This window comes from Syngnathus scovelli, chromosome 12 (assembly GCF_024217435.2).
Source record: "Syngnathus scovelli strain Florida chromosome 12, RoL_Ssco_1.2, whole genome shotgun sequence".
In the NCBI taxonomy this organism is placed as follows: Eukaryota; Metazoa; Chordata; class Actinopteri; order Syngnathiformes; family Syngnathidae; genus Syngnathus; species Syngnathus scovelli.
The window spans coordinates 322,354-349,761 of NC_090858.1; the positions used below are offsets into that span (position 1 = coordinate 322,354).

At 47.4% G+C, this 27,408-nt stretch overlaps 1 protein-coding gene across 10 annotated transcripts; it reads right to left on the reverse strand.

The window, feature by feature from the left end:
• Positions 1 to 70: 70 nt before the first annotated feature.
• Positions 71 to 27,394, reverse strand: gbf1 (golgi brefeldin A resistant guanine nucleotide exchange factor 1). Of its 10 annotated transcripts, none has more exons than XM_049736077.1 (42): positions 27,240 to 27,394; positions 27,036 to 27,178; positions 25,216 to 25,322; positions 24,817 to 24,883; positions 16,252 to 16,383; positions 15,892 to 16,010; positions 15,550 to 15,658; positions 15,362 to 15,422; positions 14,327 to 14,381; positions 13,739 to 13,774; positions 13,141 to 13,279; positions 12,841 to 13,061; positions 12,584 to 12,746; positions 12,132 to 12,343; positions 11,844 to 11,942; positions 11,568 to 11,762; positions 11,158 to 11,341; positions 10,890 to 11,021; positions 10,718 to 10,806; positions 10,414 to 10,616; positions 10,119 to 10,242; positions 9,607 to 9,732; positions 8,399 to 8,481; positions 8,083 to 8,319; positions 7,918 to 8,011; positions 7,524 to 7,700; positions 7,236 to 7,300; positions 6,963 to 7,086; positions 6,817 to 6,888; positions 6,555 to 6,649; positions 6,328 to 6,481; positions 5,716 to 5,944; positions 5,392 to 5,549; positions 5,055 to 5,304; positions 4,467 to 4,690; positions 4,134 to 4,284; positions 3,605 to 3,735; positions 3,407 to 3,508; positions 3,052 to 3,165; positions 2,791 to 2,968; positions 2,195 to 2,374; positions 71 to 1,921 (listed from the first exon to the last, which is right to left on the reverse strand). In XM_049736077.1, the coding sequence occupies exons 3-42, from the start codon at positions 25,309 to 25,311 to the stop codon at positions 1,659 to 1,661; spliced, it is 5,643 nt and encodes a 1,880-aa protein (XP_049592034.1). In that variant the 5' UTR covers positions 25,312 to 25,322; positions 27,036 to 27,178; positions 27,240 to 27,394; the 3' UTR covers positions 71 to 1,658. The 10 variants fall into 10 exon arrangements, with proteins under 10 accessions (XP_049592034.1, XP_049592038.1, XP_049592037.1 ...); XM_049736081.1 differs by having other exon boundaries at positions 13,159 to 13,279; positions 25,216 to 25,319; positions 27,035 to 27,178; XM_049736080.1 differs by having other exon boundaries at positions 4,479 to 4,690; positions 25,216 to 25,319; positions 27,035 to 27,178.
• Between the last annotated feature and the right edge of the window lie 14 nt (positions 27,395 to 27,408).

Sequence of the window (27,408 nt, forward strand, 5' to 3'; positions counted from 1 at the left end):
TAAAGCCAACGCAGTCACTAGGAAATTCAGTAGAGGAGGCTTGTGGGAGAAGATGACCAACGACAACAACTTATTTACATGAGCTTTACTACAGAAGTACATCACCTTTCATTGATATAGTATGTACAAATTCAATTCATTTGATTCCTCTTTAAGCAAAACATCAGCTCCAGATCCACAAGAAAATAAACATACAACGTTTCAAAAAAAAAAAAAAAAATCTCTTAAGCTGCTGTTGGTGGTAGGAGACTCATTTTCCTGCTTGGTCTGGGTGGTGTGATTTTTTTTCCAAGTCAATAAATAACATAAAAGATCACAAAGAGAACCTCTGGGTGCATTGTCCTGTCCTGTCCTGTCCTGTCCTGTCCTGTCCTGTCCTGGTGACATCACTGGGATTCAAGTAGTACATTTTAGCGTCAGAACGATGCAAAAACAGAAGCAAGACATTCTCTTTTCAAATCCAGTAAATGTCACGTATCCATTGGTCAGCAAGGCGGAAAATACATGTATATCAATTCAAGTTGAATACTCTTGAAAGGAAAATAATATTATGGTGAACTGAGAGAATTTCTGGAAGCAAGCTAGTCAATGAAAATGGCCAAGCACGATGTGATCTTTCCTCAGGATTCAGTTGAAGTCATTTTGGAAATCTAGTGTTGTCATTATGAACTTTTGCAGGCCTCGTGATTTTAGACTGTGCTACATTGTCCAAAGTTATACCTACAAAGCACGACAAAATAACAATATTGCACTCCACATTGGAATGTTGATCCTCTGAAGGACTGCACATGCACGCACGCACGCACATAAAGCCTTCATGAGGTGCTTTCAAATCGTTTCTTGGGGTCTGGGCAGGCAAGGGAAGGAAGCATTGAGCGGCGGCGGCGGCGGCCTCTTAGCCTCTCTCAATAGACAAATCCTTAACTTCAGGTTGCCAAGAAGATCAACCAACTTGACATGCAGGATGGAAAATGCTGAACTCTGCCTGCAATCTCAACATTTACATACGCCAAAGAGGCATGAGCAAAGCTCACAACTTTTGGGACCTTGAAATGTGGGCCACATGTTGGAAAGCACACTCAGAGCATGCTTAGTCACGTGAGGGTAAAGTTGCTAGGCATTTATAGAATCGTTCCACCAGCGTACGCAAGCGCACCGTCACTTCTTGGAATTGTTACAGGAGTGTCCAACAGAAGAGATGGACCCCACAATATATATATATATATACTACTACTACTTTTATATATATATATATATATATTTATTTATTTTTTTAATGATGCAAGTGGCACAAAAGATAGATGAATGGAATGCCCCCTCCCACTCCCTCACACACCCTTTTGTGTGAATGTAAATTTCCTTAAACTGTTGTGGAGTGTCCAAACACTACTAAAGCACAAGTCTGGCTGTCAGAAAACAAACAATGGCTTTAGAGTATAATCTCAAACATGAAGAGCAACCCATAGCACCAACATTCCCAGAGTAGCAAATGTAGCTACTAAAAAGGAAATGTGATGAGCTTGTTGTTCTCATGTCTATATTTGGAGTCAAAAGAAAGCCTCATCTGCCAGAATGACCATGATAAGTCGCAGCAGTAGTAGTAGCGGAGCCAAAAGCGTGGGATCTGACTTGCGGAGGAGGGAGGTCCCGCAGAGCTCCTACTGAACCTCGTGAGATGTGCTTCCCGCCGCCGGCCTGGGGCCAGCGGGAAGCAGCGGCACCGGGGACGTGGCCTCAATGAGGGCGGGGTTGAGGATGATTGGTAGCGACATGGGCGGGACTCCCACTTGCAGCGGGGAAGCCAGCGGTTGGATGATGAGTGGGGACTGCTGCTTCAAGGCTGCGCACACCTGACCATGAGGGGGTTGCGCCGCTGCCACCGGCGTCGAGGGCAACGTTGGGGAAGATGAGCGCTCTGCTCCTGAAAGTCAAGTCAAGTTCATTTGTATAGCCCTAAATCACAGACAGTCTCAAAGGGCTTCACATAGCCAAAATTGACAATTATTCTCAAAGCATCCACTGATCATAAGCTCCCAATTTCATTTCAATGTCAACAGTACAGATCCCCTCCCCCCCCAAATCGGAGCCAGGTCTCTCTTCTGAAATCGGTCAACACGTGAAGTGTCATTTGAAGACGCTTTGCTTTCTTTAAGAGAAGCTGCGCTGTCATTATTCATTTGCATGCGGTAGGTACCGTTGGAATTGGCCACTTGGCTCTCTTGGGGCGATGCTGGCCGGCTGGGAGTTGGGGATTCTGCAGGCACAAGGACAGGGGAGGGCGGTTGTTGGAGCGCAGGGACCCCAGAGCCCTGCGGTGAGGGAGGCCGGCAGGATGAGGACGGTGGCTGCACTTCAGACGGAGCTTCTGAAGGACCTAAAGATACAACATCACCAATATCAAGTCACTCCAATGGACATGCAAAAGGTTTCATCGTTGAAAAGTCAGGATTGATGGAGATATAGTACGTAGTCCAGAGAAGAAACCAGAGCCCCTACAAATGTAAGAGGGACATGATGACCTGGCCCGGCATTGGCAGATGAGATCATTTGCCGGTTCAGAGTCGCTTCTTCACACTTGTGGCTCTTATGCTTCGCTTACAATGTGCCATTTTGCAGGTGAGGAAGTGAGAAGAAAAAAAAAAAAAACGTTTCTTTTTTTTTTTTTTAGCATGCAGTCCAAAAAGTCAAAAAGATTGTCGTTTGGTTGTTTTGCACTACATCTTGCTATTGTATCATGGAAATTCTAATTTTTATTCTAATTGATCAATTGTGTGAGCTTGAAAGAAGTACCTGGTAAAACAGTCTGTTTAAAGAGCTCCTCTCTCAGGTGAGGGAGGAAACAGTCGATTCGTTCCCACGTTATTTCCCACAAATCCGAATATCTTGTCTTGGAATCTGGGCTGTGGAAGATTTCCGCCGTGTCCATCACCAACAGCATGTTCTTCAGAGATTCGGGGATAGCCTCCAACTAGACATGGCAACACAGAGGTACGTACGTACGTACATGTACACGCTCCTAAGGTATACTACTCAAATGACTTTTGTTCTCACCAATAAGTCACTGGATCCTGCATGCATGTACTTGTCCATGAAATCCAGAATGGTAAGCCACAGGGCAGCAAAGGTCGGCAGGGACAACAACGGGAGGAGGTGCTGCAGAAAAACCTGCGGACGTGACACGGACCAAAGTAAAGAAAGTTTGCCCACAGCACCAGCCGAAAAGTCAAGGATGAGGGTCTTTTATCGAGAGAAACTGCCTGCCTGCCTGCCTGCCACAGGCATCTGAGAGCCTGATGCCCGCCACTACACCTTCACAATTGGCCATAGCTGCCTTCAATATACGTACAAGCAGTTACTGAAATGCCAATCCAAATACGTTGACCTATCATCCATCCACAGTGCCAACCTTTGATAGGATAGTGCAGGCTCTCATCCTGGTCTCCTCCATTCCACCGACATCGGCCGGGCTGATGTTGTTAAGCAGCTTGGTTAGTAATGGAAATAGCACCTGCAAGGAGATCATTGGCTTGGCTTAATATACGGACGGACGGACGGACGGACGGACGGACGCCTTCTTCATAGTCTGGAGTAGATGAAGGTTCACCTTATTGAAGCAGGACTCCCACTCCGTGGCATCGAGCGTCTGCAGATCGTGTACCAGCAAAGCCCTCTGGAGGTAGTTGAGGGCCTGCATGCGCACTTGACGTCTGGCATCGCAGCACAGCCAAGCAATGCCTTAAGGGAGAGACAATGAGCACAGGACCCAAAATGTGTCAAACAAGTTGAAAGGCTTTGATTACAGATGAAACCAGGGGTGTTTTCATCATTCAAACGGTACACTTGAATCGTTGAATGCGTTCAAATGTACTCTTTTTATACGCTGCTGCAGTAGATAGCGTGTGTTATTAGAATGAAGAAACGTGTGGCAAAATGAATGGGGAAAAAAAATTACAATAAAATGCTTCATTAAAATGTCGACAGTGTGCATTCCTTTCTGTATTGTGTGCAAAGAAAGGACAGTTTGGGATGACGTCTTTCTTTCTTTCTTTCTTTCTTTCTTTCTTTCTTTCTTTCTTTCTTTCTTTCTTTCCACTACGATTGCAAGTACGTGCACATGCCAAGAGGATGCAAACCTTGCAGCAGTGGGCACCAGCAGCTGGTCCACAGTGTCTGGGAGTCAGCTTCAATCTTTTTACCAGCGGCCTCCAGATTGCACTGTTCTTCTGCCCAAGAGCTGTAGATGCTGGCAGCCCGGGTGTGCAACGTGTGCATTAAATCTAAAAGCTGAGCAACATCAAAACAACAATAATAAAGGGAGGGCATGTTTATGTAAGAATCCAACATAAACATCCATCCATCCATCCATCCATCCATCCATCCATTGCAAACTCCTGGTGGCCATTGTGTTTGGTCAAAGTGATATCAATGACATTGGACGGAATGAAAAAGAAGGCTCCGGTACTTACATCCCGACTAACCTGTAATGACAGCGTATGGTAACCTGCCGGGACACCCTCGTCCTCCTCATCATCGCTATGGCAACGCGCCGGACGATGGCCGGAAGCCCGGCTTGCGCCTCGTCTTGTGCCGTTGCCGCTCTCTTTCTCCTTTGCGCCGCCGGCCTTCTTCCTCAAACGAGACTTGGCCGAATCATACCTATGACTCTTCTTCTTGTCGTGGTTGCGGTAACCTGAGGATGGAGAGAGAGAGAGAGAGAGAGAGAGAGAGAGAGAGAGAGAGAGAGAGAGAGGCAGGCGCAACCTCTAACTTTTGCTTCTTGATGAACTGCAGTGATTGATTTGCTGGAAAGTGGGCCTGAGCGCAACTTGGCTGGAGCGTGAACTAATGACTCAATACGGGCGGGAAGCTCGTCAGTTGTTGCGCAGGGACAGAGAGGTTCCATGAAGTCACTGTGGTGCATTGTCAAATGTGCGCATGTGTCCGTCCCTGTGTCAATGCTTCGGCATTTGCTCCACGCTCGTCAGAGCGAGTCGTTCAAAAACGCACGCGCACTTTCCGCCATTGTGAACCATTTGAGTACGTACGTCACTAACCTCCATTGAGACTCGCCTCCACGAAGACCCGGATGGCTCGAACACACAGCTCAAAGTTGTCCGGTGTGACGTGGGCGGCGTCGCGGACAATGAAGGACAGCGTTTCCACACACTTGATGAGAGACTTGGTGTCATGCTGGCCGAGGTCCTGACCCAGCGTCAGACTGTACTGGTTCACCAAGGGGTGATTGAGTTGCGCTTTGGAGCCGACTGCCGGGCTCTTATTGCTTTCCAAATCCTCCTTTCCCACCTAAAAACAAAAGTTGTGGCTTGGGGAAAAACAGTGTCAAAGCATCGGCTCGTGCGGAGTCATACGCGGGCGGCGTGGGTTACTGACCACCAGCCATCCACTGCTCGCGACGTCCACGTCTGTTGCCGAGCGAGGGATTCGGGCCTTGCTGTGTTCCGTGTAGACCTCCGAGTCAGATGTGTAGCCACGATCTAAAGTCACTTCGCTCGGATGAGGGGACGGCAACTCGCTATCTGACTGAGCACCTTCGGATGGATGGGTGGCAATTGAAGGCAAAAGACCAATACGGGCGGTCGGGCTTTGCATTTTGTTCCTACATGCTGGATCTGATACGCAACTTATCCATTGAAAATGTACCGAATCCAAATGTGTGCCCGACCGACATCTGGAGGCAGAGAAGAAATATTTCACCTGTTTCAATGTCCGTGCTGGCAGAGGTAGTAAACTGAAAGGAGGCCGGAGGTTTGACTCCAGCACCGATGCATTCCAGCAACGAGAAGAGCGTGTACCAATGCTCGGTACTGTGGATGTTGGCCGCGTTCGTCTTGAGCAGCTCGTGAAGGCCGTAAGCCACCTCTCGGCTTACCCGGGACAAAACGTGCGCTTTCATCATAAGCAGAAGACGCAGGGAAAGCAGCACCTACGTGCGCCATTTCAAGAAAAGGGGGAACGAAGAACAGAGAAGCACCTCAATGCCACGATGAAACGAGTGCATGCAGATGGGTCGTCAACACATTTGCACGTCCGATGTTCCACCTAAACGCCTCCGTAGTAAGGTCTATTCGCAAATTTCACATTCAGGGGTGGTGGAGTTTTCGTCGAGCAGTTGACCGGTTCACTCGAGTCAAATGCGTTGGTTGGTTGGTTGATTGATTGATTGATTGATTGATTGATTGATTGATTGATTGATCGATTGATGATGTAGCCCTTCAACGTGTAACAATCGCAATGAGCTATTTAGGAAATCAATTCAAAGGATGCATCTTTTGTCAGACAGCGACTAAAAAACGACGACGGCCGTACCTGAGAGCTAATATCTTCACGTCGTAGCAGGCGGATGGCGAGTCGAAGCAGGCCCACGACAGCCCTCTCTACCAAGAAGCAGCTCTCGTTAGCGTGGACGCACAGGTGACACAGGTGCTCGCGCACGGTCTGCCACACGCACGACACACGGTCTCTAAAAGAAGAGGAGAAATATTTGGAAAAACACCTTTTCATCTTCCACCACTCCATTGTGTTCCCACTCCTACCGATTTTCCATGACAATACGCAGTAACATCTCTAAGCAGAAGGCGGCGTCCTCTTCATCGTAGGTCTCTTCATCGGGGGTGACCGATATTAACGCCTGGAGAGGATCATTTAGTTATTCTTTCATTTGAAATCAAATAGCGTAAACAAATTGGATTGTTTTCAGCAACAACAACAAAAAGAATGACTCGACAGCAGCAGGATATATAGTATATATATATATATAAAAAAAAAAAAACTAATAATAATAATAATAACAATTACCTTCATTAATTCCTGTAAAGACTCCAGCTGGAGAAACTTGCTCTCTGTGATCATTTTCTCGGGGTCACATTGCTGAAGATAAAGACAAAAAGGTCATCACGCAGCGGACCCTTGCGCATCTGCGCTTGCGCGTCAATCCTATTTGCCTTGATGCAAAGGATAGCGGCCTGTTTGGCTTCTTGATTTTCCATCGATGGTCCTCGAAGTCCAGACTGCTCAGCACCGCTCAGTGTCAGCCAGTTGACAAAACTCAGCACTGCTGACTCCCCACTGAAATGAGAAATGCTTATTTCTTTCATCGCTTGAAAAGCTGATATTGCAGTTTGAGAAAACATTTGGGAGAGAGAGAGATGGGTGAATTATCGATGAATTATTATTATCATTATTAGATTATCCACAGTACCAAACAACGCACGTACCGAATAGAAGGAGTTTCCTCTCGTTGAAGAGAAATCGTTCCGTTTGGTTCGAGAAAATCCTCCACCTGATTGGAAAAAACAACAAGCCCAAAACAATATTGACAGACTGCCAGTAGGTGGGAGCAGAAACCGCCAAATCAAACCAGAGAAAACTGCAGCCAGCGCTGCAGCAACTCAAAGAATGAAGTCATCAAAACGAAAAGAAATAATGATCAAAGAAATCAGCTACAAATTGCAGTGACGGACGGTGGTCCCGATAGCAAACGAAAAAGCACGATTGAAACTGACCTCAACCATGGCTTTGGGGAGGAGCTCGGCCCTGAACAGCTGCAGCACGGAGTCCATGATGTTCTTCCAACCCTCTCTCAAGATGTTGCCATGCTGATGGGCCAGCTCAAACACTGTCTTGGCGGCTGTTTGCGCCTTCGGGTTGCTCCCAAATACAGTCGGGAGATTTTCCACTGACTGCAAAGGAGCACAAACAGTCAGATCGATGGATGGATGGATGGATGGATACCAATGCCAACGTTCCATCGTCTGTCAATGCGGTGTTAACCTCGAATGAGTTTCACATTATATCGTGCGTGCCTTTGTGAAATGAGGCGTGTGGCATCAAAGAAAACATTTACGTGTCTTTTGCCAATGAATAACAACGCGGTGGTGACAAGTGCACTTTTCCCACCTCACTGCTCAGAGTCGTAAACTTGCACAGCGAGATGATCAAATTGTCAAAAACGTTGTTGAATCCATAGTGAGCAGCAATCTTGGCACATTTCCTGCAAACGCACACACACGCATGTTCAAAAGCTGAGCATCTTCTCGTTCAAGCCAACCGTCAAGACGATACCTAAAGCCGGTAATGGCCTTTTGGATGATGTTGTCATCCAGACTCTTGTCAAAGACGTAGGAGAGCGCTGCGATAGTAGGGCCCCAGGTCATGGTGAACAAGTCGTGGTCGTAGCTGGCGGGCGGCAGGTGAAGAAAAATCCCCTCTGGTGTGGCGCCGCGGTGAAGCAGCACACTCCACACGTAGTTCTCCTTCACTAAACCCATCTGCTCATCTGGCATCACAATCTCGTCATTCCTGCAAAAGGAACATACATTGGTGCTCCGGGCTCAGATTCGAGGCAAGACACCACCACCACGTGTGTGCTCCAGCTTACTTAATGGCATTGTAGATATCCTCGAGCATGTCCTGATTAAAATCTGTGTTCCCATTAACTCCCTTCAGATTCTTCTTGAATTGCTGTTGAAAACAAAAACAAACACTTGAATTTCAGCTCGTCTCGTGCCTTTATTTCAAGTGAGCATCCGGTGAACAATTAAAAGGCTTGCTTGCTTGCTTGCTGGCTTGCTGGCTTGCTGGCTTGCTGGCTTGCTTGACTGACGAGGCACTCATTACGTGTGTCACTTAATATGGTGAAGTCTCCAAAACAGGGATTAGGGCAAAGATCCTCCAGTAAATAAACACTAGGGCTGAGTGATAAGTGACGGCCGGCCGGCAGGTCGCAGGTCGGTAGGCTTTGCTAAATGTTGACGCCGTCAGTTCATATTGAAAGGCTCGGATGCTCGGCATGGTTTTCTCACGTGAAAAAGAAGCACGGTCGGTGCCAACGCATTGCAACCTGCTGCGTTGCGTTGCGTCACGTCACTCAAGTGTTTGGCGCCACTTTTATTGGGTCTATCTAAACGATTGTTTTGGAGCCAGAGCCAACTGCTCAAATGCCTTTTTCCCTCCCTAACCTACAAATGCCCTCGTGGAAATGTGATATCGGAAGCCTCATTCCACATTCAAAGAAAGCACATAGAAGAAATGGGCCTGGGTGGGTCAAGTAGAAAATAAATAAATAAAAACTCGCTATTTGAATGGAGCTGCGTGAGACAATCCATTGGCAAAGAGCCTGTTTAGTCTTGGGAATCTGCCACCACGGAACGTAGGTAGCAGAGACAACAGACGAAGCGGGCGAGCCGGCGAGCCAGCCAGCGCGCCTCCCCCGCCCAATCGCCCGCCCGCCCGCCCGCCCCTCGGTCGACCGTTTGGCACCAACGAGTCGGCCTCTCAGACAGAGCACCGCTGCTCGCAGCTGTCGAGCGAGGGCTTTCCGAGTCGCCCGGCTCAATCGGCGCAAATGCTAAAACCCCCCGGGGAAGCGACGCGGCACCAGCGAGACACTGGCAACAATCGATCAGCTTTTGCTTCATTAGTATGGAATGTGCACATTTGATGTGATCGAATTTCATCTGCACTCAGGTTTCGCTGACAAATATTGACAGTTTGTGACAAGTCAAAAGTTGGGCAGAAGAAAACGAATCAATGAGCAATAAGTCAAAAGTTGGGCAGAAGAAAACAAATCAATGAGCAATCACCAACCTCGACAGTCATGGGGATATTCTGTTTTCGGACATTGTGATTATGCTGGTCAGTGTTCAACATGATCACGGCGTAGGCCAAGGCGAATCCTGCATCGTTGGTCAGGAAGGGAGAGCCGTTTACTTTCTGCAAAAAGGAGTCAAGAGATCACGGCACGCTTAGAAGCCAAATTACATGCAACCTTTGGAAGCCATAGAGTGGAGAAGTCACGCTGAGTCATAATAACTCATTGACGCTTTTAAGATGGCTATTTTGGTGTTCGAGCCAATAAAAGGTCACTACTAGGAATAGTTTCCAGGTCACATGCTTTCTCTCGCTATTACGGGAAGACAAATGTTGTCGCCGTCGACTAGGTCTTTCTCGTTCGTGCGTTTGACCCCCGCTGTCAACCAACAACTGGAATATGCTCCTCTGACACTTGTTGACTTTGTTGTCACCGTGTGTGTGTTGTTAAAAATGGACGGCAGACAAGTTCAGGTATAAATAATCAATATCACTATTAGGGGTCTTACATGCCAGTTGTCTGTAAATGTTTCCAGAAGTCTTTGGATGACAGGAGCCTCGCCGGGTAACCTGAAAGCCTCCAGGTAAAGCCGCAAGGCCTCATCGATACGAAGCCCTTGGAAGGCGAACGTGCTGCCGCGCGACAAAGGAAATGGGAATGAGGGCCAAAGCTGGCTGGCTGGCTGGCTGGCAATCAATCAATCAATCAATCAATCAATCAATCAATCAATCAATCAATCAATCAACCAACCAACCAATCAATCAACCAACCAACCAACCAATCAAATTGGCAACTCTTCTTACTTGACAAAGCTGTCGAGGAGCTCCATATTATTGCGATCGCTGACAAATTCCCCGATCATCTTTTTGTCCAATCTAGGATTTTCTCGAAGCCACTGGGCCACTTGGTTGTTATCCATTGGCTGATTGAGAAGGCCTTTCTCCTGAAGGAACTGAATTCCCTTCTTGGGTTTCAGATTAAATTGTTCCGTCCCGGTTATCAGAAGCTAGGAAAAAGGCAAAATCAACAACTTGATGACGACAGATGCACTCGATTGTGTTACAGTGTGAGAGAAGCTGTGTGTGTGCGTGCGTGCGTGCGTGCCACCTTTTTCTTTGTTCTGATTTCCAGCAACTCTTGGGAGTCGGGTAAATTGGAAGTGAAACGCTGAGGTTTTTGAAAGATTTTCTTGTCATCTGGAACGGAGAGAAAATGATCCTTTGCTGGAGTTGTATTGCTTTTTCCATACAATGAAAAGCATGCCGGTCGCTCATCTTACCCGCGTCACTCCCTCTTTGCTCCTGTCTACACAGGTTCATCTTTTCTGCCATCAGATTTCCACTGGTCACTGGGCCTCCTGGACCACCATCCACAAGTGGAAAACCATTGGTACTGGCCTCTTGAATAGGATCTGAGAGACGCACGCGCATCAACAAAATCTTAATGGACACATAGTCAAAGTCAGGACATGATCAAATATTGAAAACAAAGTCCAGATCTCCCACAAGTAAACAATGTTCACGCAGCCAACTATGACTGGAGTTTACCAGCTGTAGCATCCATTCCATTTTTCATGAAACTTTCTCCCTCCGCTGGCACTTTTTCGGACCGAGCCGTGTTGTCGGGCACTTTGGCTTGGCAGTGGGCCTCGGTGCTGTCAATCACAGTGAGTAGAGCTTCGAGTGACAGAAGGTGAGTGGTGTAGAGCTGCCCTGATACAGGGAATGCATTCTGGCGGGTCCAAATCAACAACAACAAACAAACAGCATTGGAAAGAATCGTGTGTCATGTCAATGTGTCCTCGACTGGGGGGGGGGGGGGGGGGGGCAGGCAGGGAGGCAGGCAGGCAGGGAGGCAGGCAGCCAGGCAGGCAGGCAGGCAGGCAGGCAGGCAGGCAGGCAGGCAGGCAGGCAGGGAGGCAGGGAGGCAGGCAGCCAGGCAGCCAGGCGAGGATTACCTTTGACAACAGCTTGGTCAGGTCTTCAAACAGATTAGAGCAGTAGAAGTCGCAGTCATAGTTGATGTAGAGCTCAGTAACAAAGCTGGGGATCCTCCACAGCTGGACCAATGCCTCCAAAGCCATTTCCTTCATCTCATACGGCATCTTCATATTCTCTGACGTGATGATGTCCATCAGTTTCTTAAGATACATCTGTCGGGTTATGGGGATTACAACAAGTACTATGTTCTGTTACCTTTGGAAAAATGACAAGTCATGACAAATGCTCATTACCTCCAGTTGAAATTTAAGATGCACTCTCATGCTTTCAAATAGCAAGAAGCACACTCGTAACGACAAAGCATAGAGGTTCATACGGTCCATGCTCAGCAGCTACGAGAAGGGGGGAGAGGGCGAGAGAAAGTTATTCACCCTCATCCACTTGCCATCTTTTGTCAAGCACATTTACGTTTTGAATTTGAACATTTCTGGAGCTCAAAACAGACACAAAAACTCATGTGTATAATAATGATAACAATAATGCACAATGAACTAGTGGGTTCTCAAGCTACCACAGTTTACCTGGAAAAGATGCCTACAAAGCTCATCTTTGATGAGTCCAAGCAAAGACTGGTAGTTAACAAAGTGCGCCGACTCCAGGGCTACATTCAGCAGCTGCAGGCCCATGTGCATCATGGCGTCAGTGTTGTGGCGGTCGTGAGGGTTGGTCAAGGAGATTAGAAAGCGGAAGAGCTCCCTTAGACATGGCAGACCATAGGGGATGAGGGATGCGCCTAAAAGTAATGGCAGGAATGTGCAAAATGGTCAAAGTGTCATTCATATTTGTTTCTTCCTTTTGAAACAATTTGATAGGACCGGTGCTAAAAAGGGACAAAAGTCGAGATGATATGGGCGCTTTCAAAATCGCCAAATTCAAATGAAACCAATGAAAAGAGACACATCTTTTCTTTTTCTCAACATTATAAATGAATGTGTAACATGCGTTTCACAGAGAACTTTGTGAAGATTCCCACCATCTCTTTGCGTGGACTGCGTGAACCGGACACCTCGAGGATTGACGTAGTCCATGTCGTGGACAGAGGTGCTACTTGCTGGCTGTTCAGCAACCGAGTCTTTTTCCTCCAGAACTTCGGGGATGGACTCTACCGATGCCGATTGAGTCGCTCCGTCGTCCGACTTGAACGGCACGCAAAAGGACATGGAGCACATTCTGAGCATAGGATTCCCGCCGCAAAAATCGCACTGCTCGCTCGCTCGCTTGCTCGCTCACCTGCGCCTTGGCAGAGCCAGGATCTGTCTCCAAAAGCGGGTTAGCGTTGCCAGGTGTAGCTGCAAACAAGCTACACTGATCCAGGTCAGAGAGGTCTTCCCGAGAAGTGGTTTTGGAACACGAGTCCAAGCCGCTGTCTGTGGCGGTGGGACTAGAGATGGATGAGCCGGCACTCTCTGAGGCGGGCAGCGAACACCTCGGCTCCATCGAGACGACTGCGCCTAAAACCAGAACAAGGACAGCGAGCCGACAGGGATCAGATACAATTGGAGAGAAAGGCGATTGGAAGAAAGCACTTACCAGACAAGTTGCTATTACCGAGGTTGGTAGACTCCGTGGCTTCGGAAGCGCTCGGCACTATGTGGCGAGTCGCCTTTGGTGAACGTTTCTGCTTTTTCCATTTGGACGACTCACTCATCCCACCTGTACGCATCTTCAACTGAAAAGACAAAGACAACGAGCCCGATTCATCTCCCCAAACTTTGGAATGAGAAACAAGGCCTGGATAATATACCATGCTTTGTTTTGTGTACAATGTTGTATTGTATTCTTATCCAGCAAGTAGCGACTACATGACATGGGGCGGACAAGAAAAGAGGATTTGGCTTTCCCAGATTGGGGTCATCAAGGCAATTGGATGGAGTGAGCCGCAACATGGTTCATTCTTCCCGTGGGCTCACCAATCTCGGAGGGCCAAGGAACTCAGATTCAGTGCGAGCCAGTCGATGGTCAAAGGCTGGGAGGGAGCCGTGTGTTGCATTTTTTTTTTTTTATTCCCCCCCCCCCCCCCCCCCAACTACGGACAATCTGCTCCCACATAACAGTGTGGGGTCGGTCGGTACTCTTAAAATAGGGGGAGGAAAGGTTTTCGGCCTTAATTTAAAGTCATCGTTCTTACCTGTACTCGTTTGTTTTTCCATAAGATATTGTAAGCCTCAGAAAAGAAGGGGAGTAAGCAGGTGCCCATGATTAGTGAGAGGAAACATGGCAGCGGCACAAAAAAACATGCAGGCACAGTTATGTACAAAGCCCATCGGGAAATTGTTCAGTACGTCACTTTTGGAAATATCAGCCTTATTTGAAAATTGCGGAACGTCATCCTTGAGATGAATTCATTTGGAGCATACTTGTTTGAAGACTGATTTGATTTGGAGTTGACATGGTTTGACAAGTGTCTTCAGAAGGTTGCAAGGGATGTGCTTTGGTTGGAGGCAGGAGATGGAAGGCCACAGAAAAAGGCTGTGCAGCTTCAAAGCTCTTTGACTTTGAAGCTACATCCACTGTTGTTGACGATGCAACTTCCCAAATCAAATCAAATCACAACAAATGACTTGTCATCCATCCATCCCTGCCTCCCTCCCTCCATCCCTCCATCGCTCCATCCCTCCATCACCACCGGCAAGCAAGGAAACGAGTAAGCGTCAAAAGAATGGGGAAAAACATCCACATACAGGATCAAATTACAAGCAGATCAACATTTCATTACCTTCTTCATGCTGGCACCGGCGTAGGTTTTGGCCTCCTCCTTAAATTGGGGAAGTCTTTGAGAAAAGGAAACAAAGACTTCAACTTCCTTTTACTTCCCAAAATGGATTCAATTGGAGAAGATCATGTTGCAAGACTTTGTTTTACGTCTTATAAACTAGTGATTTGGAAACACAAATCAAAATGTGCCTTTCATACATTTAAAGCTGCAAAATGAGATTGTTAATGCAAACAGCCACGACCACTATGTTTGATCAATTACTATAAACGTGAAAATGCAGCGGAATTGGCTAGGCATTCAAAGTTCTCTGGAGCAGCCCTGTGTAGGAATAAATAGCCTGTAGGACACTTTCAAGCCAATCAATTGGTGGGAATCTCAACATTCCTGGTGAAGCCAAGTGTCTGTGTGCGTCTTTACAATATTGTGGACTTAAAGGCTTTACTGGAAAATGAGATGTCACCAGCAATCAAATTGACAAACACGAAAAAGGAAAAGAAAAAAAAAAAAAAAAAGGGGAGAAATCAGCCCCCAGTGACATCAAGTGTGATATTCGCCAGTTGTCTCACAAGGATGATTATTGGATGAGCTGTGGGTCCAACGGATTAGCCTGCTAATACTCTTAGAATCCACGAGACGAGCGGCGCTGCTCATTCGAGGCTCCATTTCATTCATTCGAGGCTCCATTTCATTCACGTCTCTATTATCCACCATCTATGGCCAGGAGGCGGGTGGAGCTAAGTAAGATGTGTGTGTGTGTGTGTGTGTGTGTGTGTGTAAATAATGTGTGCATAATCCATTCTATCATTTGACATGATAGATAGCTGGGCGTGTCCAAGCAGTCCTAGGTTCTCTCTCTTTTCTTGTTTATGAAATTAAATTCAAAGGTTTGGGCACTAACAGGATCAACGAAGCAAAACATTTGATTATATCTGTATTCAAATGAAAAAATACAAAGCATCTCGCCACAACATACATATTTGAAGGACGACGACAACCGCAGAGAATGTAGCTCATTACACAGTTCCATCAATTTACCTGCTAAACAGTAGCTGCACCATATCCACAAGGGTGTGTTCGGCTGATTTTCTCAGGAGCTCTGTGTCAACACCAAAAAAACAATGCGTGATGTTGGAGGGGGGAAATAAATAAATAAATAAATAAATAAATAAATAAAAATCAAGAAAGAATCCAAGCTCGAAAAAAATGGAGGATAGTGAACCGACCGCTCAAGCGCATCTCAAAGCAGATTCGGAAGCAGGACTGCATGATCTCACAAACGGATTCATTGGTCAGGTGAGCTCCAACTGGTGTCAGCAACAGGGTCCTTAAGACCTGACAGAGGAGGAGGAGGAGGAGGAGGAGGAGGAGGAGGAGGAGGAGGAGGAGGAGGAGGAGGAGGAGGAGGAGATCACAAGCTTGGACTTGACAGTCTACTTTCAAATCAATGACATGAACATGCATTGCTTCAATATAATAAATAATAAACAACGATATTGCTAAAGCACCAAGGAGATTGTGAAGCTAATGTACCTAGTTGTGAAAATATGGAGACTAAATGACACTACCTGTAGAATTTTCATAAGGACCACCTCGTCACTGGCAGGGTCCGTTCCGACAAATCTGGCGTGCGTTACCGCATCGGCCATATTCTCGATGGCCTCGGCTACACCTTCGTGGTTGGCATCTGCAAATACAATATTTTCCATACACTGTTTACGAAATATAAACTTGAACACTTGATTACATGACCGACGCGCTGGACAACAAAATATTACAATATGGGCTCAACGCAGTCAGTCAGAGTCGAGGGAAAAAAAAAAAATACCGAATAGTTTCTGCTACCCAGGAGACGGCAGTGCTCGACTACACCGGGGGGGGGTCGTCTGATTTCCACGATATTTGCGGAAAGATCGCGAAGCTCTTACCTATTAAGCCGTATGATAAGAACTTATTGACAGATGTAAGGGCGAGGCCTGTGATTGGTCCCGTGGTATCTTCAGAGCGGACCACCTCCAGGAACGGTCGTAGGAATACGTTGGGTTCAACGTCGGACAGGTCTGTAAGGAAAGATACAAACTGCATCATTGACGTAATCCTTTCATATGGCAGCAGGTCTGGGAACCCATCTTTCACGGGAACATTCCAAGCGAGAGGGTGGGGTCATGGGGGTAAGGCAAATCATAAAAAAAACAACAAGAGGCAAAGTTAGTGGAGGGAGACACGCATGGATGGCATAGTGAAAGACGCCCTCACCGTACTGTGTAGATCATGGCTCCAGTCCAGGCATAGAAAAAACAAGTTGGGCATCAAAAGAGCTGCAGCCAGAGCCCAACTCATTTCCAAAAGTGCACGTGTGACCACCTCGAATTAGAGCGTGATATCCAATAGCCCTACGGCTTTGTTTGGAAATAAAATATGGAATCATTTGGAAACTCAAAGAGACTTTATCTGCCGCCAAGGTCACTTGAAGGCTTCTTTACTTTCAAAGGCAAACCCATTACTTTCTGCTTTATTGAATATTTTTTCACCTGGTGTTTTATTTCGGGTTAAATCTGAGGGCTTTGAGCCGTCATACTTTGGGGGGGGGGGGGGGGGCCACCCAGTGTAAATTCAGAAGCAAGCAAAAGAAAATGGGAGCTTTACGCCAAGAAAATACAACCAAAGAATGCATCATCAGAAATGCATCATAATGGAATTCATGCTGAGGTTTTTAATTCTTGTTTGTCTACAAGAAAAAGAAAATTAAAAAAAAGCTCTTGGTGATGCATTACGGTTCCGGGTGGGGGGTGGGGGGGGCGGGACAGGTTGTATTGGGGGAAGCAGAGTCCTCTAATGAATCTGTCAATAGATCTTGATGAAGACTTTTTCAGAGGTGATCACCCAATAAGTGCTATAGCTTCTTTCCCAAAGAGCAGATTGAAAAACTCAATTGTGCCGTATTGATCGGGATGGCCATCAGTGCACACGGTCGGTCGGTCGGTCGGACGCGGCTGACTGACTGACTGACTGGCTGACTGGCTGACTGGCTGACTGACTGGCTGACTGGCTGACTGGCTGACTGGCTGGCTGGCTGGCTGACTGGCTGACTGGCTGACTGACTGGCTGACTGACTGGCTGACGCCGTCAGCAATCATAAATAAAGCCCACCAACGGACTCGAGATTTGGAATCAGCCTGGGGTCCCGGTGAAACAAACCAGATGACCTCCACTTGCAACTGACAACAACTAAAGCAGTCATGTCATTTGAGTTTGCTCATTAAAGCCAAATCAAGCATAAGATGAATTTCTCGGAAAGTGGTCGAAAATGTGTACAGACTGATTGAGCACCAGCTTCATCCTTTCAAACTCCATCTTTCTGCTCTGAGTATCCAGCCACGTGTGGATTACTACTCCGAATGACCCCAGCAGAAAGCAAAGGTGCGCCGGTGAACCTCAAACCCTCCAGAGAGCACCTCGGGATAAAGCTGGCTTACTGCAGAAACAGAAGCTCGCTTTAACACATGCACATCTATTGGCACTGGAGCAGAAAAGGCTTAGAACCCCAAAAAAAAGAAAACGGGAGATGAAACTGAGCCGTGTTGTCCAGACAATGACGAAAAGAAGTGAACATCAGAAATGAAATACAAACACGAGCTACTATGTAGCAAACCTTGCGACTATAAAACAATCATTCTTTCCATCTGGAGCGTCGGCAGATTATTGTAAGGCTGCTATCGAAGCAGAGTCAAGAGTTAGACAAACAGGGCGGTCTTAGGCAGAATCACACAATTGAAGAGTGGAGCAAGGACATCAAAAGCAGAGTAGGATTACCTTGCAACTCTCGTCAATGTCAAAAGTTCAATTTAGGGACTGTTTGCGGAAGGGCTGTTTGATACTTTACTTTTGGATGGATGTGACAAGAAGGAAACGGCAGGAATAAGATCCCAGAAAGCACAGCAGCAATCGATGACCCTTAATTGTTTGTTGGACCTGCTGTCCTCCTACAATTCTCCACCAATGACATTCCCATGCGGAGATTCCAGAAAGCGCACACACACACACACACACACTGGAAAGGCAAAGAGCAGCACTGTGATCTCATCAGAAGACAAGATCATCGGAGCGATGCCACCCGTGCTTTTGTTTCACCACAAAGACTTGACAGTAGCCATCATTGAGTGAGTGATACTGCATGTACGGAAATACGCAAGTCTTGGAAAGATGGAAAGACGGTAGACCTCACGTCACATGTCGATATTTCACAAGTAGCAAAGACAATGCGTTTGTGCCGTAAAGTACGACGTGCTCCCGATTGGCAAGAGCGAACGACTTTCAAACAACAGTGGCTTCCTTCCTTCCTTCCTTCCTTCCTTCCTTCCTTCGTTCCTTCCTTCCTTCCTTCCTTCCTTCCTTCCTTCCTTCCTTCCTTCCTTCCTTCCTTCCTTCCTTCCTTCCTTCCTTCCTTCCTTCCTTCCTTCCTTCCTTCCTTCCTTCCACGGGCCATTTCAAAGCACTGATACTGGCTGCATGGCGGGGAAACATTCAAGCCTATCAGGTTTAGCCCCGCCGGGGCGGCCCCGAAATGCCCTTTTCTTAGTCTTTGGACTGCTCCTGGACTGGCTTAGCGGACCAAGGCGACAACTGTCATAAATGATTCCCCTGCGGATCCGCATGTCTGCTCTGCCAGCTTTAGGGGACTCTATTCAAGAGCGCACGGGGAGGAAGAGTCATCAATGAAATGTGCAAACAAGACTTAGGTACCTGTCATTCAGCTGGATAGTTCACTTGAGCTCTGATCATAATAGCTAATAAATTGATTGATGCTTTCATCAGCTGGGGTGTCAAAGTCATTTTTGTCATAGTCAGTTTCCTTCGCTCCGGAGGGCCATTTTGACTGTCGACCCAAAGACATGGAATGGATGAAGGTCAACAAAAAGATCAATAACTGGTTTGGAAATGAGAAACTCGTAAAAACTGTCCACATTTTTAAAAAGATGAATGAATGCTACTAACAATTGATAGCGGATTTATGGGGCACTTTTTTCGGCCACTCAAAAGTGGATATGCGACTCACGCGCTCATTCACACGCGGGTGGTGCATGTGGTGGTGCTGGTGGTGGTGCTGGTGGTGCTGGTGGTGGTGCTGGTGCTGGTGGTGGTAAACAACATTCTGCAACTACAGCTGCCCTGCCCTGCCCTACCCTGCCCTGCCACCGTGCACCTACCGACCACCGCCTGACATTCCCATCCATCCCAAACACCAGTGTGACAAGGTGGGTGAAGTGTCTTCCCCAAGGACACCACAACAACACAAGACTCAAACAGAGCGGGAAGGGAATCCAACAGCGGGGGCTCCACTTACTGGACAACCCTGATTTCCAATGGTTGGGTTGAAATTTGCAAAGTGAAAATTGAGGGAAATGGGAACATTGGCGTCATGAGTCTGTTTACAGCGTGCGCCTCTAAAATGGGAAGCTTTGGGCGCTTCTAATAAAAACACAATTTAGACTTTGACTAATGTACTCATTTCCAAAGAGTGAATGCAAATGAAAAAGCTTCATTGCTAGACAAACAAAAATAAATCAAAATATAAATCAAATATCCAACAGCCTCATTCTGGTATTTGTTGTGTTTTCCCACCCAGGTCTGGGGGAGTAAATGAAGCTAGAACGCGAGCAAAACCAAAGACACGCATCAATCAGAATAGGTTTGCATAGCTTGTTACTTAGCGGAAGAAAAAAAACTCAAGTCTACACATTTGCATGACTTGTTACATAGCGGAAGAAAACAAAATGAGGACAACTATCATTTATTGATAATACTGAGAGACTGTTACACTTGAGAAACTTCCTGTTAATATGATGTGAGGCCTTTGAAAACATGTGGACAAATTCTTTCCCATGAAGTTGAATTCTGCAGTGTAATGCGTCTGTCTCCTCCCCAACTAACCAACTAACACAAGCATGCTCTGCTCTGCTCTGCTCTCCTCTCCTCTCCTCTGCTCCGCTCTGCTCTCCTCTGCTCTGCTCCGCTCCGCTCAGCCTGCACACGCAAGGCTGCGTCGATCCAATCTGACTGGCATCATGGCCATGGAATGCTGAAGTCCACATTTTTCCCATTCAGCAAGGAAAAGCGGCCTTTCAAAGCCAATCAGCTAGAAATGTTGCTTTGTTTTTATTTTCGACTGAACTTCCTGGAACCTATTATGGAGCTGTCAGGGATGTATATTTAGCTATGGCTACACAGGGCCTCCTCATCCCCTTGCGCCACTGCTCATGTCACCTCTGATAAACAGAAAAACAATTGGTTATTGCTTTTGTCACCTTTAAAGAAAATGGCACCCAGGCGCTGATAGATACAACCCAAGTCTGGACTCAAAAGTTGCCAACAATATGCACGTTTGGGCAACAACTTGTCGAGGCGTTACGCTCCAAACAAACTCAATTCGGGCAAATTGGATGGGAGGGAAGGCATTATTCCAGCAAGCAGGTTCAACGTGCTCCGAATCCAAACCTGCGTCCCTTGAACTGGAAACCTCAGCTCTTTCGGGTCCAGAACCGCCAATCTGAACGGATTCAATTAAGTGGAAGGACTTTGGCCTTACGCTAAGATCGCAACACTAAAAGATTAGCGACGGAGCCCCGATAGGTCGCTTCACCTTGGAAACTGATGAAAAAAAATAAATAATAATAATCCAAACATTTTGGTATGGAACATCCAAAGTACAGCCGTTCATTTGTAAACTTGTAAAGTGTCAGGCAGCGGTGATGAGTTGAGAGTAATTTATGCTTTAGTTTGACCCTTTACTTGACTCACCAATAACAGAGAAGTCCACTTGTTCACAAGTTCATGCTCCTTTGACCCCTGAGCCTGAGCGACCAAACCACCCAAGAGACTGACTGGATTTTCGTTTGTAAAGACTCGGTCGGTCGGTCGGTCGGTCGGTCGGGACCTGCGACACAGCTTCGGACAGCTATTTGGAGGGCTACGCCATCCAAACAAAGCTAAAGCCTCACCCTAATCAATGTCAAAATCACAGAGCTCAGAAGGCTATTGATGCCAGAAGCGCAGCTGGTGGGACAGGCACCAAGCGAGTCCGGGCTGGACACGTTCAGAAGGAACCAAGTGGTGGCCAAGCAGCAGACGAGAAAATGGATCACTATCTCACACTTGGAAATGTGCGGTATCTTTGTACGACCAATGTGAAACCCAAAGCTGTGAACGCTGCTTCGGGAGAAGGGAGTGAACACGGTGGTACATATCAGCAGGCCTATTTTGCATTCAAAGCCATCAACACCTTGTTGTCTCTGCGTCACCTCGTCAGCCTACAACTGTCTTGCTCGGCTCGGCTCCCTCCCTCCCTCCCTCCCTCCACTGGCAGCAGGTTGCCTTTCATCCAAATGGCTTTTTGGCCATATGGAAGGTGTTGTCGGCTTAAAAAGCTCCTGGTTGTCTGCTTTTTCTTTCAGCTCAGAAATGGTGACTCCCCTGGATCCTTCCTGACAAAATGACAGAAATCCAAAGTCTAGTTCCAATTCAGTAGCTGGGACGAGCTTACGTACACACGCTGCTCCCGCTCTGACTTTCTCGCTTCGAAATACATCAACATATCCGTGACTCGTTATTTCTACTTGGATTGCTTCGTGCGTGAAAAAGCCAAGTTCAAGTTGCTGAACTTGCCTTCCTTTGTTTGGGGTGAGAAGGGAAGTTTGGCTGAAATGCTGCCTGCTTTTCCTGTCAACGCATCAAGATCCAGCAGATGACAACCTGTCCTTAGTGGAAACTTTCCACCCTTTGACCCCTGCAGACGTCTCGCCGTGCGTGATTAATGGCTCTCTACTCGTCACATTGCAGGGAGTCTCTGATTCAGGACAACAGTTGCATCCCTTTTTCACACTGGACCTAAGCCCTGCCAGTTAGGCCACTGTTGAAATTTACAGCGACTAACCCCAACTAGATGTCAAACCTGGGATTAACTACTGCTCTTCAACGAACCGTATGTGTAAAAGATGAATAGGCAGGCAATACTGCATCGGCTGTCTGTTGACGTCTGCCTACAGCAAAAAATAGATTTGTAGAAAAACCAAGGCACAGACGATCAAAGCAAGTGTAGCCTGACGCCGCCGTGTATTGTCTTTTGAGCAGCTCATCAAAATAACACCAACAGCAAAGCGACAGTCTCTTCCATGATCTCATCTTGAAAGCGACATGAGCCGAGCGAGGGTCAGGCGGCGGCAGACACGTCGACCATTTCCATCATGCGCATTCTCTTTGCTCCAAATGCCACCGCGAGTAAACACATTTGCATAAGTGGGTAAACGATATGAAATACGGTTCCTGCTCATTGGCATTTAGCAGCTGCCTTGCGCCCGCCCCCTCAATCGGGAGTGATATATGTGCAAAGATCAGATGGCATGGGGGGGGGGGGGGGGGGGGGGGGGGGGGGGGGGGGATCGGCATCGTGTGCAATGCATTCTCTCTCCATGACTGACGTGGCCGTAAAATGCGACCAATTAAGGACGGATGCCTGGCGTCTTCGACACGACGAGTGCTGCTATGCGGCCAACAAGCGCTGTACAGAAAGTCGAGAGATTCCCGTTAAGAATCACAGGCTTTTTTGCCATGATGCTAATTTTGTCATCGTGGAGAGCAATAGTCATTGTAAGTGAATTTGGGATGTTTGGATGGATGTGAACTATCCACCAGATCCCACAATGCAATTTTAAAGTAGGCAACATCCTACTCTCTGGTGCCGATTCCAGTCAATTAGATGTGCGCTTGTGAATGTCTCCAGCGTTGTAATCTAATGGAGGAAAGCTGCGAGTCAAAAGGCCACTCAGATTTTGCACCACAGGGCTCTTTTGAGCTCCAAACCTGCATTTGTATGAATAAGAATGAAGGGATTTAGAAAAACTGACCCCCATTGCAGCCGAGGGAGGGAATTTTGACAGGACGGAAGATTTGAAAAGCTCCGTGACTTACGTCGAACGCGGAGCAGTGTCTAACAAAGGATATTCCCCAAGCAGCCGTCCTACTAAGCCAATTCAACAACAAAACAGCAATGGTACCAAAGAGACCCTCAGACCCCGATGTTGGATGAAAAGCATGGAAGTATTGTACAATTTGGGAATGGCGTTCACCCGAGAGCGCGTCGTACATGTACACGCTCGAGGCCGGCGAGGCGCCAGCCGCGACGCCTCCCCCTAGCCACCGGGGCCCCGCTGCCTCGGACAATGTCGAGCCAGTTGACGGACGGCGCCACGTGTTCCATCAGGGAGCGAGCGAGCGAGCTTCTCTTTTGGCGCTCGCTCGCTCGCTCTCATTGTTTCAGTCCAGAGAGAATTTTCAGGGAGATGATGGAAACTTGCGTTTCAAAAGAGGGCAACACTTCCTTTCCCAGAACAATTTATCTCTCTCCTTGACAAGACAACCTGCTATATTTACCCAACTAAAATCACAGATGATATGCTTCCAGCTGCACAACGCTCCGGCTCGGTGGCACATGCTCCCGTCAATCACGCTGTGTCAAACACAACAGCCGTTAGCCAGAAAAGAAACAACAGAGCGGAGACCTGGCCTAGCTGACAAATCTTGAGGGAGCCAATTCATAGTTTTTGGAAGAGCAGACGCGCACGCTTGACCGAATGGCATTACGGCGCTTCGCTAATGCAGGTTCAGCTGGGAAAAGCACAATGCCTTGGAGCGGCAACCAAACACAGCCCACCCGCAACAAAGGATCGGGTGCGCCGTTGAATGACAAAGTGATAGATAGAGGGCATGTTTGGATTTTTTGCTGCTACTGTGATCATGGAATAAGGAAGGGGGAAAAAAAAAAGAAAAAACAGGAGGGTTGGTTGGTGGTGAATTTGTCGGCCAGCAGTGCCTGTCCATCTCGCAATGGCAGCGGCATTCCCTGGAGACAGACAACAGCAGCGGCAGCAGCGCACAAGCATGGGGGATTGAATGGCCCAAAGCTGCTGCTGCTGCTGCTGCTGCTGCCGCTGCCGCTGCCGCTGCCGCTGCCGCTGCCGCTGCCGCTGCCGCAACTGGAGATGAAGAGCTAGCAAAGCTGCCTGCCAAATGCACCACGGCGTGCCGTATTGTCCGAGGCAGCTCCATCCACTCTGGCAGACGTCCACAAACCCAAACTCATTCAAATGTAACACCAAAAGGGGAATCAGGAAGCTACTGCGATTCAGTCAACGCTCAATGCTTTAATGGCAGCTACACAACGAGGCGATGTCATAGACGTCAGCCGATTAAAATGCACACCACCTTTGACACTAGGAAAATACACGTCAGAGCTTTAAGCGGAACGAGGCTGCCGCTAATCGAGAGAAAAACGTACAGTGCATATATTTGGGCTGTTCCGTCCGGGTTGTACATTTTAACATGAGAAACCTTATTCGAGAAAAGCCTCGTAATTGTTCAGAGAAAAATAGCCATTGCATCCTAATTTGGAACGCGGTGTAATCTTGCAAGGAACCTTGCCGAGGATGGCAAGCGCAAACCTTTCATGTGGCTGAGTATTTCCTTCAGGTGGCCAAAGCTGTTCAACAATGGATCCTGTTCTTCATCCTGACAGCAAGCAAAAGGAGAAGGGGTGGCACAATATTAGTCTTTCATTTGGAAACATTCTTTTAATAAAATAGGACGTAACCAATGTCAACATGAAGATCATCAGACTGCTTTCACGGAGGATGACGACGGACTGGAGAATATTTACAGCTGAAATTCGGACATTGAAAAGGGGAGCTCAATAAATGATTGATCATCAAAAATCATTATCGAGTCATTTAACGGTCGACTGGTTGTCAATTAAGGGACGATTGAACTTCTTTCTAGGTGTGTGTTAAGAACGAAAGGGAATATTTTGGTCACAGCTCAAAAGCAAAGTGTTAGCCACTTACCAAGGGAGTGTGGGTGTTCCATCTGGAGTTCCTCTTGATAGCCCCGGCAACAGCAGTAATTTCACCCTGGACGATGTAGATTCTTTTGTCCACCATGCTGGGTTCTGATGGAAAAATCAAAGTGTGAATGACTGAACTGAAGGGAAGACTGATGAAGATAGATTGCCATATACGCTACTGCAAGCAGTAAAGTAAGAGAGCAGCACAGCTTTTGCATAATCATTCAAGTTGTAGATCATCAAAACCCATCGATGGATTGCCAGATGAGGTGGCTCGGGCATCTCACCAGGATGCCTCCCTGGGGAGGTGTTCCGGGCATGTCCCACCGGTAGGAGACCCCGTGGGCGGCCCGGGACGCGCTGGCGAGACTATGTCTCTCAGCTGGCCTGGGAACGCCTTGGGATCCCCCAGGATGAGCTGGACAAAGTGGCTGGGGAGAGGGAAGTCTGGGAGTCCCTCCTAAAGCCGCTGCCCCCGCGACAGAAGAACTGCGACATTCTAAGCCACGCTTATTCTTCCAAAAATGACATGCAAGACGTCTTCCTTGTCAACACCTAAAACCAATATGGATTACAGGAATCCAAATCCTGGGCTGTTCATATTTGAAGAGTATATCTGAAAAATTGCCGGATTAACCTTTTACTTGTGGAAGCCATTCCAGATAAAAGCCCTACTTTAACGCAATATAAAGTGCACACGCCTCGCTGCTGAGTAGGTGGCACCACCTTCTTTTACCGTAATGAGAAACAGTCACAAAGCGGACAAACACATACGTACAAGTGACGCAAGAAGGGAGACAATGATAGTGAGGATGGGTGGGCCTGCAGCATTTGCTGAGAATCCAGCACGGCCACAGCCGCTAGCTATCATTTTGATTTCGATAACAAAATCAAATCAAAAGGGTGAAGAAGGGAGGCACAGAGGCGCACTGGTGAGCACGTCCGCCTCACAGTGCACATGTTGCAGGTTCCATTCCGGCCCTGGTCTTTCTGGCTATTGGCTGGCTGGCTGGCTGGCTGGCTGGCTGGCCGGCCACTAGTTCAGGGTCTCCTCTGTCCACTGCCTGAAATCAGCTGGAATAGGTTTTTGGGAGGTTTTCACGCAGAAAGCCACATTATACAATCGAAATGAACAGATTTGCATTTTATCGAGCGAAATACATATTAGCAAAGCATGGCTTAGAACTTGGTGGTAAAACCATTTCTTGCAGTTAATTACAGCTTTTCTGCACTGATCAGGAGGACTCTTGGTCCAATTCATCTAGAAATCCTTAAAGTTTTGAGCCTGTCGCTTGGCAATTTAAAGTTTCAGACCCCTCCACAGATTTTCTATAGGTATAGAGGCAACTTGGCCACTGCATGACCTTACTGTGCTTCTTTTTGAGCCACTCCTTTGATGCCTCGGCCGTGGATGTTTTGGGTTGTGGTCGTGCTGGAAGACCCAAGCAAACTTACACAATTAGTGAGCGATCAAATTACTTCTTTCCTCTACTGTACGTAGCTTCAAGTAAATCAATCTCCCATCCCTTCATTTCAGCATGCAGCCTCACGTTCCAAGGGTCGTTAAGAACGGCTACTGTCAGCAGCAGGTTACGTTGTTCCGATCAGCGGTGTCATAGTGAATGATGGCCAGCGACCACAGCTCGAGTCCAATTTGAAGCTACCTGTAGCAAAAGCAGCCTACAAGACTGACAGGTGCAACTAGCATGTAAACTCTCTCAGATTGGTCGCCCGCCTGCAAACAACACGGGTAAGGAAGCATAACGCTCACGAGAAATGGGTCTCCCCGAAAGGTTCACCACAAATGAAAGAAGCGTTACCTGTGTGTGTGTGTGTGACTTCTACTTCGAAGATGGAGGCAGCTCCGTGGAAGATACTGACAAACTAGCTGCGCAAGCTAGCAGCTAGCCGGCCGGCCAACAGTCAGTGGGAAAGACCAGTATTGTAGTTCAAGTCACCACAACCTATAGACAAACCACAAATTTGGGACATTCCAAGGGAAATTGGCATCGATTTTCCACGCACCGCTAATTTATTCGATCTTCGGTAAATGGCGAACGCTTAAGAAAAAGAAAGCAGAATAGCCCAGCAGTAGCTGTCAGTCTGGCCCTGGTAAACACACTGACGTGGAAAAGGCAATGCGCTCTCAACCGCACTTGAAAACGGCGTTTTGATTGACAGTTTGGCACTCGCT